This window comes from Aspergillus ochraceoroseus, assembly GCF_002846915.1.
Source record: "Aspergillus ochraceoroseus IBT 24754 chromosome Unknown P175scaffold_2, whole genome shotgun sequence".
NCBI lineage: Eukaryota > Fungi > Ascomycota > Eurotiomycetes > Eurotiales > Aspergillaceae > Aspergillus > Aspergillus ochraceoroseus.
The window spans coordinates 3,001,511-3,018,617 of record NW_024468477.1 but is presented as its reverse complement, the minus strand read 5'-3'; the positions used below and the strand labels follow the sequence as shown (position 1 = coordinate 3,018,617).

The window sequence follows — 17,107 nt, the reverse complement described above, 5'->3', positions numbered from 1 at the left end:
AGCTTGGGGTTGCTGGTTTTGGGGAATGGCGGCCATCTGAAGAAGTGCATTTCATTGTCCAGACGCTCTGGCGGAGCTGTTGGTGCGCGACCGAGAGGAGGCTCTCTCAACACGGGAGCAGAAATCCACTCACTCGGCCTGTCAAGATCTTGACAATGATTAGATATTCCAGATTCAACCTGAATTGCATTACTTTTTCTTGGTCTGAATTACAAATTCTCGATATATATTGATTTGCTGATTTTGTCGCCGCAGGAACAACATAACATAACTTGTCTTCTCTAAGTACGGAGTAGCCAGCCTCCTGAAGCCATCACGAAGCCATCACGAAATCAGCTTGTTGTTGATGCACGGAATAAAGATCTCAAGTTCTTCCAAAATTTCGGACCATAAGATGCCACTCCTGCCCCCAAAAAGACGTTGAACCTAAAAAGATCTCCCAACTTGACAGCTCAACAGGCATTTTTGTATTACTCTATACTTCAACTTCAAAACAACCTAGCACCCCCAAATTAAAAGACATGACACTAATTTATATACAAAAATAACGCTTATTTGCTAGTCCTTCTTTCCAGATGCTTGCAAGCATTTTATAAGGTTCCTCACTCAATAGCATGGTCAACAAGCTCCTCCATGACCTTTTCTATTGCTTCTGTAGCTATATTCATTCCTTTTACTTATGATATTTCTCATCAGATCACTTCATTTTTACTTCTAGGTGCTTAATATTGTGCCTCCTATTTATATCTAGGACCTAGAAGACCTTACTTGCTCACAGCGGGCTTTATCTGGCTGGATATAGCAATCCAATTCTTGCTTAAGCCACTCTACTAGGTATGTTTTTCCTACTACTTTTAAACAATAAATCTCCAAAGTATCATGGAAACTATGCTCTGGATATACAAGGCAAGTAATTATAAAATTAAAAGTATTTAACATTTTTTTGGGGTACTTCTAAATAATCAAAAGAACAATATATTACTTTCGATAACCTAGTATAGCAACTAAAACTATATTAATACTGCATAATTCTCTACTTTCTTCTAATCTATCTCTATGCTTATGCACACTTCCAATCATATACAGAATTCCATATTAGCCAGCGCTTTAGCCAGCTCTTACCAACTTGTAGTAGTTACCTGGATTATTCGAAAAATTGCCTGTTGAGCCGTCCGGATCGCGGGTTGCGCGATCCGGACGGAGGGCTCGGGTAAGTTCAGGATGATTTACAATCTCCGGGAACAAAAGTCTGATAACAAACTGGCTTACGAAGAAGCTCTCTGGAGCCGGTTGATTTTGACTCCCCGTATGGCGAGGTTCATCTAGAAGTAACTTAGATACAGCCCGTCGTCATCAAGGTAAAATAAATGTCAGCAGTATCAGACCTTCTTTATCATTGAGGCCAACGATGGATTGAGAATGGCTGCAGGTCGCGAGGGCCTCTCTGTGCATCATTTTATATACCCAGAGAGCCTAACATAGGAAAACAGACTACTCCAGGTGACCACTCGTTCAACGTCCTGACTACACAACAGGAAATAATCAGTGCTAAAGGTTGTATCTTGAAATACTCTTAGTAGTCATGGAATCAGAACAGTTATCGCAGCAGCATCGCAGTAATCTCGTCCTCCCTCACCGTACACGAGTAACCGGATGAAAGCAAGGGCTGGGAATGGGATATTCGAGATTCAAAGAAGCCCAAGGACAAGCTTCGACGACTTCGCATGTTGGAAGTCATCCAATACCATAACCCTAGGTAATTAGTCCAGGATGCAATCCGGCTGTTAAGATGTGCTTCATCAAATTCTGATTATTATCGAACTACTACAGGTATTACACAAATTGACGAACTTGATGGGGTCAACTGCATCCATCAAAGTTCACAGCGCGAATTTGAGCATGACAGTTCCAAACAAGGAGGATTCGATAATGAAAACAACAACCAAGTCTTCTGTAGTAATCGGGGGTAGATAGTATCGATTGATATTTCTGGATGTATATATAAAAAACGTACATTTTTCTTTTCAAAGTATTCCAGGACAGGCGGACCCCGCAGAATCGAGCCGTGGTTTCCGATACTTTCCTGAAAGCGCAGATTCCCGCGGGAACGGACAGACGAGACTCCAAGCTGGCGGAATACAGAATAGAAGGGGATCTTTTTGGAACCTGATGGAATTATGGCAGGACAACAAATTGTCCTTCAGGGCTTCGATGACAGCCGCAGAGACTACATGTAGATTTCCTAGATCCCTCCGTCCAATCTGTCCGTGTGCGAGAGAACACTATGATAGGTACAGAGTACAGAGTGCCGAGTACATATGTATGGACTCAATTTCCCGCTATGGATTGTCAACAGGCCAAAATACTGTCTGCGTAAAACCTAAGTAGTGGCATCATACCAAGTAATCATCCCCAGCCCGCCCATTAGGTTTCCTATCCAGTTCCAGGCGATGCATATTCAAAGGCGGAAGTCGGGTAGATACCCAGTTCGGCAGGTTATTCGGGAGATCCTCCAGATGAAGCAGAGGAATAACGACGGTAAGCAGCGCTCTACCTAGGTCCTGATGAGGTACCAACTTATACCTACCTGCCTTTGGAATCCACAATCTCAGTCAAGTGTCGACCTGTGTAGATATAAGGATCATTCATCACCTTTTTCCTGGCAAGTGAATGTGTTTAGGACTCTTATTATGATTATTATGATTATTGTGATGATCATTTATGCGAATCGACTTGTTTACCCCGAGTATACGGTCACAGAGTCTTCGGTGATCGATCGGAAAACAAGGCGAGGCTTAATCCCACGCACTTTCCCTTCGCTACGGCCACGCAACCCCCAGTGCCGGAGTTCGGAAATGCCGCCATAATCTCTTTCGATTCTTAGGCCCTTCGCACCAGAGTGTCCTTTCCCACTTTACTTGGCCTGGAGTTACTTGTTGGATTATGCGGTCTGCTTAATTTAAACTGGTAATCATACCATAGCGCTCTCGCTGACCTTCTCTCCGCTTCTTTTTTCTTCCCCTTGGGTTGTTCTCCTCTCTCTTCTTCTTCCCATTCATTCTTTCACATTCGTCCCTAACAAACCCCCCCCCCTCCCCCCTCCTGAATTTAGAGTCAGCGCTGGACTCGGGATTAGAGAGATCAAGGGCCGTTCCCTTTCCTCCCTTATCGCCATCCTTCCCTCTTTCTAGCCCTGCTTCACTGGCAGCGGTTTCTCTGCTTGGTCGGACCCTCTGTTTCCGCCATGGCGCAGCTCGACACCCTGGATTTGGTCGTCCTGGTGGTGCTCTTGGTTGGTAGCATTGCCTATTTTACCAAGGGCTCCCTCTGGGCTGTTGCCAAAGATCCCTATGCCTCTTCGGACGCGGCTATGAACGGGGCTGCCAAGACTGGCAAGTCCAGAGATATCATCGAGAAAATGGAGGAGACTGGCAAGAATTGTGTGATTTTCTACGGCTCCCAAACTGGAACTGCCGAGGACTACGCCTCCAGACTGGCAAAGGAAGGATCCCAGCGGTTTGGCCTCAAGACCATGGTCGCTGACCTGGAGGAATACGACTACGAGAACCTGGACCAGTTCCCCGAGGACAAGATTGTGTTCTTTGTTCTGGCTACTTATGGAGAGGGCGAACCCACCGATAACGCTGTCGAGTTTTATCAATTCATCACCGGGGAAGATACCGCATTCCAAGGGGGAGGCTCCGCCGAGGACAAGCCACTTTCCTCTTTCAAGTACGTCACTTTCGGTTTGGGTAACAACACGTATGAACACTACAATGAAATGGTTCGCCAGGTCGACGCCGCTCTCCAGAAGTACGGTGCACAACGGATTGGCTCTGCTGGTGAGGGTGACGATGGTGCTGGCACAATGGAAGAGGACTTTTTGGCTTGGAAGGAACCCATGTGGGCGGAACTCTCCAATGCCATGGGTCTGCAAGAGCGCGAGGCTGTATACGAACCGGTTTTCAACGTTACGGAGGACGACTCTCTGACCTCTGAAGATTCGTCGGTTTACCTTGGCGAGCCTACTCATGGTCACCTTGAAGGCCAGCCCAAAGGTCCTTTCTCTGCGCACAACCCCTTTATTGCCTCCATTGTCGAGTCTCGCGAGTTGTTTGCTGTCAAGGACCGCAACTGCTTGCACATGGAAATCAGTATCGCGGGCAGCAACCTTACTTATCAGACTGGTGATCACATTGCGGTTTGGCCCAACAACGCAGGCGCCGAAGTGGATCGGTTCCTCCAGGTTTTCGGTCTCGAAGACAAGCGCCACTCGGTTATTAGTATCAAGGGGATTGATGTTACGGCCAAGGTCCCCATTCCGACCCCTACCACCTACGATGCTGCGATTCGCTACTACCTGGAAGTCTGTGCACCTGTGTCCCGTCAGTTCATCGCAACCCTGGCTGCTTTTGCTCCCGATGAGGAGAGCAAGGCAGAGATCGTTCGTCTTGGCGGTGACAAGGACTATTTCCATGAGAAGATCACCAACCAGTGCTTTAACATCGCCCAGGCTCTCCAGAACATTACCTCTAAGCCGTTCGCCGGCGTTCCGTTCTCTCTGCTTATCGAAGGCCTCAACAAGCTCCAACCCCGTTACTACTCGATCTCTTCTTCTTCACTCGTCCAGAAGGATAAGATCAGCATCACCGCTGTCGTGGAATCGACTCGCTTGCCTGGTACAACCCAAGTGGTCAAGGGTGTCACCACCAACTACCTCTATGCACTCAAGCAGAAGCAGAATGGCGACCCTTCCCCCGATGCTTTTGGCTTGACTTACGAGATTTCTGGTCCCCGCAACAAGTATGATGGTATTCACGTCCCTGTCCATGTCCGACACTCGAACTTCAAGCTCCCCTCCGACCCCTCCCGACCAGTCATTATGGTTGGCCCAGGCACTGGTGTTGCTCCTTTCCGTGGTTTCATCCAGGAACGTGCAGCTTTGGCAGCCAAGGGCGAGAAAGTTGGTCCCACCGTTTTGTTCTTTGGTTGCCGTAATCGTGAGGAAGACTTCCTCTACCGGGACGAATGGAAGGTATGTATTTATTTTTCAAGTGTGATTGTAATTTGTGAGTCCTAACAATCATGCTTGCAGGTTTTCGAGGACCAACTTGGGGACTCTCTCAAGATCATCACTGCCTTCTCCCGTGAGGGTGCCGAGAAGGTCTATGTCCAGCATAGGCTCCGTGAACACGCTGAACTGGTTAGTGAGCTTCTGAAGCAGAAGGCAACCTTCTATGTCTGCGGAGATGCCGCGAACATGGCTCGTGAGGTCAACCTCGTGCTTGGCCAGATCATTGCTGCCCAGCGTGGTCTTCCTGCCGAGAAGGGCGAGGAGATGGTGAAGCATATGCGGAGCAGCGGCAGCTACCAGGAGGATGTCTGGTCATGATCTCCCGGTGCTTGCTTGTTCCCCCGTTTCATGCTATGAATTGATTTACTATTTTCATTTTCCTTTTAATTTCTCCTCATGCCCCCCCGATTGCTCTTCGCATATATACTCCGGTTTTATTGATTTATCCTGGCGTGGTTCATGTATGCCTAGTCTTTTTTTTTTTTTTTCCCCGGTCAGCCGCAACGCGAGTGATGACCTTCAAATGGATGCTATAGACGGTGATGAGGAATGTCGAAAGAAAGATATCAAAAATTCTTATGATTGGAAATTCAAGAAACATGAACATTCTGTTTCGTATGCTCTGTGTTCGATGTATTTCTTTTCTGGTCCGGCCTTGGTACATACGATTGAGCAATGTTTAGAATGAAGCAAATCATAACATATAATACACACAGTCAATAAAACAATCTCTGCAGAGTGATCTTGATAGAGTAATGTTGATATGATCCCATCTCATATTATTTATTTATTATATGTGGTTGTGGTCAGCCTCTTCGGAGTTAAAAAAAAAAAAAGGGGATCCGCAAGCAGCAGCGTCGTCATACTATGTAATGAGAGCACTGATTTATCCATCCAAAACGCGCCCGGAAGAAATCTAGTCCTCCTACAGGCAAGCTGCTTCAACAACCAGCTTATCTCCCTCCCCACTTCTTATTTTTTCTGAAGCGACCGGAGGGAGAATGCAAATTTCTATGCTGCTTTAACCTTTTTGCGATTGCCTATGCCCGTTTCCTTTCTTTCCTTGCTTTTTCCTTGGCTGGATACGACCAGCAGCTGCCGACGTGCCCTCATCATCCCCGCAGTGGCCCTTACCACTTCCAACCCTCCCAATATACGCTAGGAGCTGAGAAGTCATCGCCACTGGAAATAATGTCGTATATCGTGCCGATTCACCGGGCGAGCAGCATCCGCCATGCATTGAAGCTGCAATTTATGAAACCCGAGGAGGAGTGCTTGGTTGTTGCGTGCGTTGACGAGCCCCCCTCCCTCTCCCAGATTCATGTCCCGAATGGAAATGGAACACTCCCTCCCTCTCCCTTTGCTAACGAAAGTTGGGGGGGTGTTGGTTATAGGAAGGCGAACCAACTCGAGTTTTACTCCCTCACTCCCGACGGCCTCACCCTCGTTACATCATGCTCTATATACGCAAGGGTGACCATGCTCGCCCGCCTCCCAGCTCCGGTGAATTCACCCACGGACCATCTATTCGTCGGGACAGATCGATACAGCTACTTCACACTCTCCTGGGACAGTGGAAGAAACCAAGTACGTACGGAGCGGAATTATGTCGATATTGCGGATCCGTCTTCTCGCGAAACACAAACGGGCAGTCGGTGCTTGATCGATCCCAGTGGTCGGTTCATGACGCTGGAGGTCTACGATGGCATGATTGTGGTTGTTCCGATTATCCAGCTACCAAGTAAAAAGAGAGGCCGACAGGTTGCTCTGCCCTCTGGGCCTGATGCGCCCCAGGTGGGGGAGCTGGGGGAGCCGATAATCACGCGGATCGATGAGCTTTTTGTGCGCTCTTCTGCGTTTTTACATGTGCAGACTGCTCCACCAAGGTTGGCGCTATTGTACGAGGATAACCAGAAAAAGGTCAAGTTGAAGGTTCGGGAGTTGAAGTATAATGCGGGGGTAGGAGCGGAGTCGGAATTTGTACATTTTGCGGATTATACACAGGAGTTGGATCTTGGGGCTTCTCATTTGATCCCTGTTCCTGCTCCATTAGGTGAGATGGGCACGATACCTGGTTTGTCTTGTTTCGCTAAATGATTTCCGACAGGTGGCCTTCTTATCCTGGGCGAAACATCGCTGCAATATGTTGATGTCGATAACAACGAGATTCTCTCGCGGCCTTTGGACGAGGCAACCATTTTCGTTGCCTGGGAACAGGTCGACAGCCAGAGGTGGCTGCTTGCAGATGATTATGGAAGGCTGTTTTTTCTGATGCTGGTCTTAGATGATTCGCATACCAAAGTGGAACACTGGAAATTACATCATCTGGGAAACACATCTCGAGCTTCTGTTCTCGTCTATCTTGGGGGAGGAATCGTGTTTGTCGGATCGCATCAAGGAAATTCTCAGATTCTTCGCATTGCGGACCGGTCATTCGAAATACTGCAAACGTTGTCCAATATTGCCCCTATTCTAGACTTCACCATAATGGACCTTGGGAACCGCACAAGCGAAAGCCAGACACATGAATTTTCATCCGGCCAGGCCCGAATTGTTACTGGCTCCGGCGCCTTTGATGATGGTACTCTCAGAAGTGTGCGCAGTGGGGTCGGGATGGAAGAGCTGGGTGTTCTAGGTGATATGGAGCATATCACAGACCTTTGGGGCCTGCAAGCCGAGTCAAAGGATAACTTCCTGGACACCCTTCTGGTCACATTTGTGGATGAGACGAGAGTGTTCCGGTTTAGTCCCGATGGCGAAGTCGAAGAGTTGGAAAGCTTTCTAGGACTCAGTCTTTCGGAGAATACGCTTCTCGCCGCCAATTTACCTAACGGGAGAATTCTACAAGTTACTGAACAAAGAGTTCTTATTGCGGATATCGAGGGTGAAATGACTGTGTATGAATGGACGCCGCCGAATCAGCTGATCATCACGGCGGCTTCTTCCAATGATGACATGATCGTTCTTGTTATTGGCGGTGAATTGGTAACTGTACTGGATGTTCGGAATGAAGCTCAGGTGGTGGTGCAGAAAGACTTCGGGGCGGATAACCAGATCTCGGGCGTCACATTACCGTCGTCGCCAACGGAGGTCTGCATTGTTGGATTTCCTCAACTAGCCAAAGTTTCTGTGCTGAGACTCAAGGATTTGCAAGAGATTAATACAACCCTACTCGGCCCGGCCGGTGAGGCATTCCCACGCTCTGTTCTTGTTGCTAATGTGCTTGTGGATAGTCCGCCCACGCTCTTCATTTCAATGGCGGATGGTAGCGTTATCACGTACAATTACAATATTAACGATCGCTCTCTAACAAGCATGACCAAACTTATCCTTGGATCCGAGCAGCCGAGCTTCAAGAAACTACCGAGAGGTGATGGACTGTATAATGTCTTTGCCACATGCGAGAATCCGAGCTTAATCTATGGATCCGACGGCCGCATTATCTACTCTGCCGTCAACTCCGAAGGAGCCTCGCGCATATGCCATTTCAACTCAGAGGCATATCCCGGATCGATCGCAGTCGCCACGGCCCGTGAGTTGAAGATTGCCTTGGTAGACAAGGAAAGGACGACGCAGATCCAAACACTCCCGATCGCCGCTACTGTCCGGCGGGTCGCGTACTCTCCTTCTGAGAAGGCCTTTGGTATCGGCACAATAGCACGTAAACTGAAGAACGGAGCAGAAATTGTCACGAGTCAGTTTGTTCTGGCCGATGAGATCTTATTCCGCCGCCTTGACTCCTATGACATGCACAGCGAAGAGATCGTGGAAAGCGCAATCCGGGCAGAGTTTCCAGCCGCCAAGGATGAAAACGGGCGGGACACGCACCCTGCGAAGGACCGGTTCATTGTCGGTACCGCCGATCTTGACGAGGACGCGGACACGCCTCGAGGGCGTATTCTCATATTTGAGGTTGATAATGGCCGGAAACTTGCCCAAGTCGCCAATCTATCTGTCCGAGGAGCATGTCGGGCCCTCGCAATGATGGGTGATAAAATTGTCGCCGCACTTGTTAAAACGGTACGTATCGCGTAGATTTTTTATTCCGCGTGTTTTATCATCTATCTAACCTTCTCCTCAGGTCGTCGTGTACAAAGTGATACATACATTTAGCGGGATAAAGCTCGAGAAACTCGCCAGTTACAGGACATCTACCGCACCAGTGGACGTAACGGTATCCGGCAACACAATCGCCATTTCTGATCTCATGAAAAGTGTATGCATCGTGGAATATGAGGAAGGCGAAAATGGCCTCCCCGATAAGCTTACGGAAGTGGCCCGCCATTTCCAAACTGTCTGGGGGACAGGCGTAGCCTCTATCGCACCGGATACTTTCCTCGAAAGCGATGCAGAAGGTAATCTGATTATGCTTCGCCGCAACCGCTCAGGAGTTGAAGAAGATGATAAGCGTAGGCTAGAGGTAACGGGTGAGATTTCGCTAGGCGAAATGGTCAATCGTATCCGGCCCGTTAATATCCAGCAACTTCCCGGTGCAACTGTCATACCTAGAGCTTTCCTTGGAACAGTAAGTTGGGTCACAGGCCATCATTTCCTCAACACCTTGCACTAATCTAACCCATGTATAGGTCGAAGGCTCTATCTATCTGTTCGCCATGATCAACCCTGAACATCAAGACTTCTTAATGCGCTTACAGGCCACAATGGCCGGGAAAGTCGACTCTCTGGGCGGCATCTCGTTCAACGAATTCCGTGGCCTCCGAACCATGACCCGCGAAGCGAAGGAGCCATATCGTTTCGTGGACGGAGAACTTATTGAGCGGTTCCTTGGTTGTGATCCGAGCGTGCAGCAGGAAATTGTCGATATGGTCGGTGTGATGGATGTTGAAGAAGTCAAGCTTATGATAGAAGCTCTGAGGAGATTACACTAGAATTTGGCTTGGTTCACCATCATCATCATCATCATCATCATCGCTTTTTTTTTTTTTTGGCTTGTTCTTTGCCTCCTTCACTTTCGAATTTGTAGTATTGATGTACAGAGGTTATGAGAACATGAATGAAGTTTCAACACCTATTCTTGGATGATTGGTAGAGATGTGGATTGACAGGATTAATGATTTTGAATATCTATATATTTAACTTTTGCCGAGCACAACGTTGTATAGGACTTGTTTAATAGTAAATCTGAAACGGGGGGAGGGTGGTACTAGTAGCTGGTAGCAGTGACATTTCTTGTCTCTCTCAAGCCGTCTCGCACTGTGCGTGGGTAGTGGACTAAAACACATACATCAAAGTTATACATAAGAGACGAAGAACAAAACAGAGGAAACGACCCAAGAGAGAAAAGCTGCGCCAGAAACACACACACACACACAGAGAGAGAGAGAGAGACAGACAGACAGACACACAGGCAAGGGGGGTAAAATTAAGCCTGATTCTTCTTCTCGCCTTCTCCCTCAGAGTCACTCCAATCCAACAACTCCATAATCTGGTCCTCGGACAACTTCTCGCCATCCCGCTCCGCAGACTCCCTCTCCAAATTCTTGCGATGCTTCTTCATCCTCTTTCTCGCGTTCTTCCCCCACTCCGGCACCCCACTCGCAGCCGCAAACTCCTCTGCATCCTCCTCGATCTCGTCATCCGTGTTCTCCACCTCCCCTAGCACCTTACCCCCCTCCGCGGCACCAGCACCGCGCAGCGCATTCGGCGAAACCTTTGCCTTCTTCTTCTTCCCCGCGGCAGCGGCCTTGGCGCGCTCCTTCTCCTGTTGTTTCTTGCGGTCCCGGTCATGCATCTTCTTGAATAAAGCTTCGATGTAGGGACGGATAAGGATGTAGCCGACAACAGAGAGGGCGACCTTTGTCCATCGATTGACGCTAACTTCCGCGAAGGAGTTGTAGAAGTTTGTGCAGAAGCGGCGGATGATCGTTTCGAAGAATGTGTACAGTTGGCTGAAGAAGTCGTTTAGGGAGTCGGAGATCACGGCCGCGGCATCGTCGGGGGATACCATTGTGGCTTTCTTGTTTTCTGTTTCTCTTTCTTCTTATTTTTTCTTTCTTTCTCTCTCTCTCTGGTCCCCCGCAAGGGCGCCGGTTATGGTTTCGTGGGGGAGGTTGGGATGTAGTGGGAAGGTGTGTCAGGAAGAAAGTTGAGGTAGAGGTAGGTAGATGGGAAGAAAAGAATGCGGTAGGGTAGACCAATCAACCGGCTAGCTCGGTGGAAAGCTACAAGTGCTTGGTTTGTCCTGTGAGATCCCAATTTATAGAAGTGGGTAAGTAGGTAGACTTTTCTTTTCTTTTCTTTTCCTTTCCTTTCTTTTCTCTGAGGTTTAGATAAGGAGAAAGCACGAGATGAGGCTTTTTTTTTTTGCCTTGCTGGAAACATCCGAATATGGAAATTTCCTTTATGGGTTTAGTGCCGTAGGGACGGAAAAGCTATTTTCCCGGGTTACAGCTTCAGCCAATCAGCGCTGTCCGGTCTCTTGTTCGTGTTGCAGACGCGTCCCACGGTCTGAGATGCGCGCCTTCTTCAGACGACGAGCTGAGAGTATACAGGTGGAAATATACCTACCTGGCGACTTTGCAACGACATACGTATTGTGGACTGCCTTCTTTAACTGTGGTTCCTACCAGAATGGACCAGAATGAGGATGCGGGCCTCGAGGAGGTATTTAGTACCATACCCTTTGCGCCAGGTTTTACTTCAGACTAACTCTTCCCAGCGCTTGAAATCTGCTCTTTGGTTGTCCATTGGAAAAATTGTGGACGAGGAAACTATTAAACTTGGTATCAATGCGACTCCACAATTTATTGGGGCCTTGACGGAACTTGTCTGGGTACAGATAGGTATGACTTTCTCAAGTACCTCCCAAGAGGACGGTCGTCGTGATGTTTCCCTGCGCGGGACTCTCGAGGGAAAACGATCCGATCCTATTTAGAAGCTCGCTGCTTGGATTCAGCGGACCTGTTTTCTGCCCTCTAGGCTTTGATTCCGCGCGTGACTTTTGCTGATTCCAATGCCTGATCTGATACAGAGACAGCCAGCCAGGATCTTGAGGCCTTTGCAAAGTAAGTGGTCCTAAGTTATATGGGATATTTTTTTTTTCACGTTTCTGATGGGCTGGATTTGGACTAGACACGCTGGTCGGTCGACAATCAATGTATCGGACGTAATGATGCTTGCACGCCGGAACGAGGGCCTGGAGTCTATTCTACGTGCTTTCGTGGAGCAGCAACATGACCAGGATGCTTGAGTGTGGAGGTTCTGCTCTCATATCAAGAATCATTATGCTGCTATTATTGGGTTACATGCAATATCATGAACGTGCATGATTGGTGGGTTGATACCTGGTATATCCAACAGAGCACAATTTCCAACAGTGAGTGGGTAATTTTTTTTTTTTATTCAATTTCTATTTTTTGTAACTGATAATGTACTTAGCCCTATGCGGCGTGGATGAAATCAGCCAAGAACAACATGACGCCACCGTATACATAGCCCTACAGAATCGCTATTCAGGATACACAGGTTCCCATGCCAGCCAAGCATTGCAGCCAAAAGGGACTTTCGATGAGGATTTTTGTTGAAGATGGATCGGCTCAGTCTCCGAGTGTGACCTGCAGGCTGCAGTTGATGACTCTGGGCGGTGCTTCTATGTACAAGTGAATTCGCTGATATTCCCACATCCCAACACCAGGGAAAGACAGCCAGAAGGCTTGTCTGATGAAGCATGGATATTATATTATAACTGATGGTCAGAGGTGACTGCCAGCCATGGCTATTCAACGTCACCTCAACATCGGCACTGTTGCAGACGTTATAATGAGATAACATAGTGAAGACATTATTTAAACCAAGGGCATGTTGTTTAGGAACAAAGTACTATATAGGGTTTGAAACCAATTAAAATGTTACACAGTCGGCTTTCTCTTTCAAATATTGTTTCCTACAACGTAACAACTCTGCAAGCAATGCTGCTCGAGAGTAGTTCGCTTCCATGGGGCCACAGGATATACGTGCGGATGAGATCGGGGAGTCTGTCTGTGGAAAGGGCCACGTGAAGATAGGATTCTTAAAGATCAAGTGATAGCTGTGGGCTGATTACATTGAGCGATTTAGTTGCGACCTGCGTTTGTTGGAATCTGTGAGAGTGGCACGTCAGGAAGTCAGCAACCGCTTTCAAATCTCAATTGATCCTTAGTCTTGACTTTGATAATGACGACACCTCACTTTTCTACTATCTTTTCCCTGTAGACACTGCCCGGACATACCTGCCATCAAATTGAGTGCCGAATGTGGTTGCAGCACAGCCAACGACGATTACCTAAGCTGGATGACTAACATATAGGGCTGTGTGCCAAGATATAGTGGGGCGACTGTGGCGGTGTGAACTTTGTTATAATTGGAATATTCGAGCGGCTAGCCCCATCTAGTGTAGCGCCACTACCAAACCAGCCAATTGTATTACTTTTTGTCTCTGGTCATGGGTGTCATGACATCATGTGGGGCGGAGGCTGGTGTGGCTTGTAATACCCAACTACTCCGTACGTATTTCCAAGTACTACTACCAACTTTTGTCGCCATCCGTGGATCCTCGCTCGAGAATTGTGTGGGAAGCAAAGTGGATGGCGCCTCTCGAGCGGCCTGTCATAGTGGTCCGAAGCCGCTGCACTGGCCTGGCCCACCAAAATGTCCCCACTGCTCTGCTTGTTATGACACCTTTTTGGTCTCCTGGGGGTCTGGGACGGTGAAAAGGGTAATTTTGCTGCCTTCGACTTGTGTCCGGATATTGCAGACTCTTCCCCCGGGCTGTACTGTTTAAATCTCTTTAATCAGGACCCTTTGCCATTCTTCTGAACACACACTACGCTCTTGAAATTCTCTGGTTTTTTTCGAGACTTTTTTTACTGGCATTTCTATTTCCTCCTACCATCCGTTAGCATGGGTATTGGTGGCCCTATTATCCGTTTCTTCAACCTCGCCATTCGGGCTCTCCAGTTTATTGATGCCGCTGTCATCCTAGGAATCTTTTCCTATTTCCTCGCCATCCTATCTAAGCATGACCAGTCTATTCCTCAATGGATTAGAGCAGTGGAGGGTCTCTCCGGAGCAGCAGCCCTCTATGCGCTCCTGGCGACCCTCTTCACCTGCGTCTTGGGAGGCGTCAGCTTCTTCGCCTTCCTGGGTATCGTTCTCGATGTGTGCTTCATCGGAGCGATGATTGCCATCGCCATTATGACCCGCGACGGAACCCAAAGTTGCTCTGGTACCGTCAACACCCCTCTGGGAACTGGGGCTAGTGATGCCGACTCTGCATCCAAAGTAAGCTTTGGATTCGCCTGTAGACTTGAAAAGGTTGCATTTGCTGTCTCCATCATCGGAATGTGCGTATTTCCCCCCCCCCCCCCCCAACCCCTCCTTCTATATATAGATTGTTAACATTTCAACTTTAAAGTTTCTTCTTTCTCATCTCCATATTCCTCCAATATCTTCTCGCCCGTCACCACAAGCGCGAGAAGCGTTTCGGACCCTCCCCAGCAAACGGATACACATACGGAACCCAACGCCGGGGCTTCTGGCGCCGCAACAAGAACAGCCCGGACAACGCCAGCGGAGATGACATTCTCCCAACCCATCCCACCCCAAACGAGCTTGAAAAGAACGGGTTCTTTAGCCGTGGCTATTTCTCGCGCAAGAATGACCCGTCCACTCAGGCTACAACCCGCTACGGCAACTCTGCGTACACGGGCAACTACTAAGAATGAAGTACCTTTCCCACCTAAAAAAAAAAAAAAAAAAAAAACCGGGATAATGCTTGCGGAGGCTTTCTATGACTGAATGCAATGATCGATACTAATTAATGAGCACGAGATATGGGATCTTTTCTTCTTTGTATAGTATTATTTGTGTTTCGCAGGTTTTATTATTATTTGTTTTTAATAATGAACACGATGAACTTTGATACTCTCTATTAGGATATTCTGCCCTTTACAAAAGCCTGTCTAGCTGTATATATAGAGCTGGCCACTGGAAGTTGTCTTGAACATCCCAACACTAACTGTATAGATATGTTGGGCATGGGTAATAGAATAGTCCTTTATTTAGGCAAGCAGAGGTAAGTCGTACACGAATACCTGTTCATACAGAGAGCCTATAGTGAAAGCATATCATTGTCTGAATTAATCTAAATTACTTAAAAACTATCCGTGTACAGGTCATGAGTAAAAGGCCTATACTATAACCTAACGAAAGCCTAATAGTGAAAAAAAAAATTCTCAAAGGTGTCAAGAGGAAAAAGCAAAGGGGGGGACAGAACTAGGGACACAACATAGACAAGGGGGGTTTTGGGGGGGGGGGGGGGGGGAAACAAGCCTGGGCATCATAAAGGGACTCGCACCGGGCGAGAAAAGTACAAAGAACGGGATACATGAGTCGTGACAGACAAAGGACAGATATAACTATTGTACGCTGCAAGTATCGCACAGCATACAGCACAGAAACACAAATCTTTATTTATTTGTTCAGTTTTTTTAAGGAAGGCGGTGCATCGCCCCGTGCATACAGTGGGTTCCAGCTGCGACGTTGCCCATGTGGATGGGAGAACCTTCGCTGCAGAGGGACCAACTCAGACCGTCTGCTGAACAGATAATCGTTCCGGAAACGCAGGGCTCCTCCGTGGGTCTGTGGAAAGGCACCTCAGGATATAAGGTGGGAACGGTGCGATCGTATGACGGAAGGACCGCTGATGAGGGGACGTTGGAAGCCACGGCAGAGGAGGATGTTGGGGAGGGTGCAGAGATCAACGGTTGGGATGAAGTCATGGGAGAGTGTGTGGTTGCGGAGGTGCTGTTCGAGCTAGGGCTCGAGCTAGAACTGGAGGCGGTGCCTGAAGTGGAAGTACTGGAGGAAGTTGACGACGAGTTGGGAGACTTCGCACTACCTCCTAGGAAAGGAGCAGAGCCAGAACATTGATAGCCTTGGCCGCTCAGACTTCCTTCTGGCGAGGGACCCGGAAGAGGGAAGTTGACTTCCTGGCCTTCGATTGTTTTGCACTGTCCAGGTCCGTTGATATTCGCCTCAAACATGGGTGGGAGGCTGCTGAATGCGTCACGACGCGAGATGGAGGTGAATCCCTCTTGACCCTGACTACTCCCTCCCACAGTGACTTGGGCACAGTTCATGTACATCTCACGGTTGCCAACCTTATTGAACCAGCTCCAGGCCAGGAGAGCCTCGCCAGATGGAGCGTCTGCAGGGACTGTGAACTTGTAACTGCTCTGTAACGGGCATCCACCAAGCATGGAATGAATGACCTGGAATGTCTTGCCCTTATCGTAGGAGAGAGAGACTTGGCATGAGCCTCCTCCATGCGTGGCACTTCCCTCAAGTTCGAGGTCGTATGATTGCCCGGGGCTATAGCTCGCCACAGAGTTGAACGCATCATTGTGGTAACCTTTGCAAGGGAAGTTTGATCCGTCAGTTGCAAGAGGGTTCGTGTATGAGTAGTCCTTTTCACCAGTTGCATTTTTGTTTAATGGGCTCCGAATTGGATATGGTTTCGCCATCTGGATATGTCCATAAGCGTGCGAAGCCAACAAGGCACAGCTAAGCAGGAATCCCTTCATCATGGCTGTGGTTATAGAGAATTTTGGCTGAAGATGTTGAAGAAGCACCAGGCTCTGTAAACAGGAAAGAAATCTGCATGCAGGGAGAAGTTAGATTCGGAGTCAGACCTATCTGGGTCCCCATATAAACCCCCATCTGTAGTTATAACACAAGAGAACATACCTGGAGTCACTTTGCCAGTGAAGAGGTAATCATTCGCAGCTCTGCCGTATAATTATAAGCAGGAATTATGACAATACAACAGCAACACAAGTCCAGTGGTCTCCAGTCACTAGACAGAGATTGAAGGAGAAGCCTGGTACCACAGGTTTGCCAACACCCATGGCTTAAGTATTCTTGGATTATTGGTATGTTGCAGAAAATCTCCTTGTTTCCCCCCAAAGTACATACCATGTTACAAGCTTCCAGCTCAGGATTTCTGGTTCCTGAGCGATCCTTATCTCGCGAGGA

The 17,107-nt window shown here is 48.2% G+C and overlaps 6 protein-coding genes across 6 annotated transcripts; 4 read left to right on the top strand and 2 right to left on the bottom strand.

Moving 5' to 3' along the window:
• The first annotated feature begins 2,768 nt into the window (after positions 1-2,768).
• cprA (NADPH--hemoprotein reductase cprA) lies at positions 2,769-5,679 on the top strand. The gene is made up of 2 exons (XM_040896801.1): positions 2,769-5,035; positions 5,096-5,679. The coding sequence occupies exons 1-2, from the start codon at positions 3,245-3,247 to the stop codon at positions 5,390-5,392; spliced, it is 2,088 nt and encodes a 695-aa protein (XP_040754576.1). The 5' UTR covers positions 2,769-3,244; the 3' UTR covers positions 5,393-5,679.
• Positions 5,680-5,870: 191 nt separating this feature from the next.
• Positions 5,871-9,963, top strand: P175DRAFT_0475186 (DDB1/RSE1 family protein; the record flags this gene model as incomplete). The annotated part of the gene is made up of 5 exons (XM_040895235.1): positions 5,871-6,360; positions 6,469-7,127; positions 7,182-9,094; positions 9,156-9,599; positions 9,661-9,963. The coding sequence occupies exons 1-5, from the start codon at positions 6,266-6,268 to the stop codon at positions 9,961-9,963; spliced, it is 3,414 nt and encodes a 1,137-aa protein (XP_040754575.1). The 5' UTR covers positions 5,871-6,265.
• A 494-nt stretch (positions 9,964-10,457) lies between these two features.
• On the bottom strand, positions 10,458-11,042 carry P175DRAFT_0530287 (uncharacterized protein; the record flags this gene model as incomplete). The annotated part of the gene is made up of 1 exon (XM_040899773.1): positions 10,458-11,042. The coding sequence occupies one exon, from the start codon at positions 11,040-11,042 to the stop codon at positions 10,458-10,460; it is 585 nt and encodes a 194-aa protein (XP_040754574.1).
• Positions 11,043-11,665: 623 nt separating this feature from the next.
• Positions 11,666-12,284, top strand: P175DRAFT_0530286 (CENP-S family protein; the record flags this gene model as incomplete). Its single annotated transcript, XM_040899772.1, has 4 exons — positions 11,666-11,698; positions 11,754-11,877; positions 12,066-12,099; positions 12,167-12,284. 4 exons carry the CDS (start codon positions 11,666-11,668, stop codon positions 12,282-12,284), a joined length of 309 nt encoding a protein of 102 aa, XP_040754573.1.
• A 1,688-nt stretch (positions 12,285-13,972) lies between these two features.
• Positions 13,973-14,790, top strand: P175DRAFT_0431745 (uncharacterized protein; the record flags this gene model as incomplete). The annotated part of the gene is made up of 2 exons (XM_040893504.1): positions 13,973-14,415; positions 14,487-14,790. The coding sequence occupies 2 exons, from the start codon at positions 13,973-13,975 to the stop codon at positions 14,788-14,790; spliced, it is 747 nt and encodes a 248-aa protein (XP_040754572.1).
• Positions 14,791-15,561: 771 nt separating this feature from the next.
• P175DRAFT_0491570 (putative extracellular protein) lies at positions 15,562-16,659 on the bottom strand (the record flags this gene model as incomplete). Its single annotated transcript, XM_040895848.1, has 1 exon — positions 15,562-16,659. The coding sequence occupies one exon, from the start codon at positions 16,657-16,659 to the stop codon at positions 15,562-15,564; it is 1,098 nt and encodes a 365-aa protein (XP_040754571.1).
• Positions 16,660-17,107: the final 448 nt, after the last annotated feature.

What these genes read in the sequence shown, in the direction of transcription:
- cprA (XM_040896801.1), top strand. Translation starts at nt 3,245, where the DNA reads ATGGCGCAGCTCGACACCCTGGATTTGGTCGTCCTGGTGGTGCTCTTG. An exon ending in TCTACCGGGACGAATGGAAG is followed by an intron (nt 5,036 to 5,095) that starts GTATGTATTTAT and finishes TCATGCTTGCAG; the next exon opens with GTTTTCGAGGACCAACTTGG.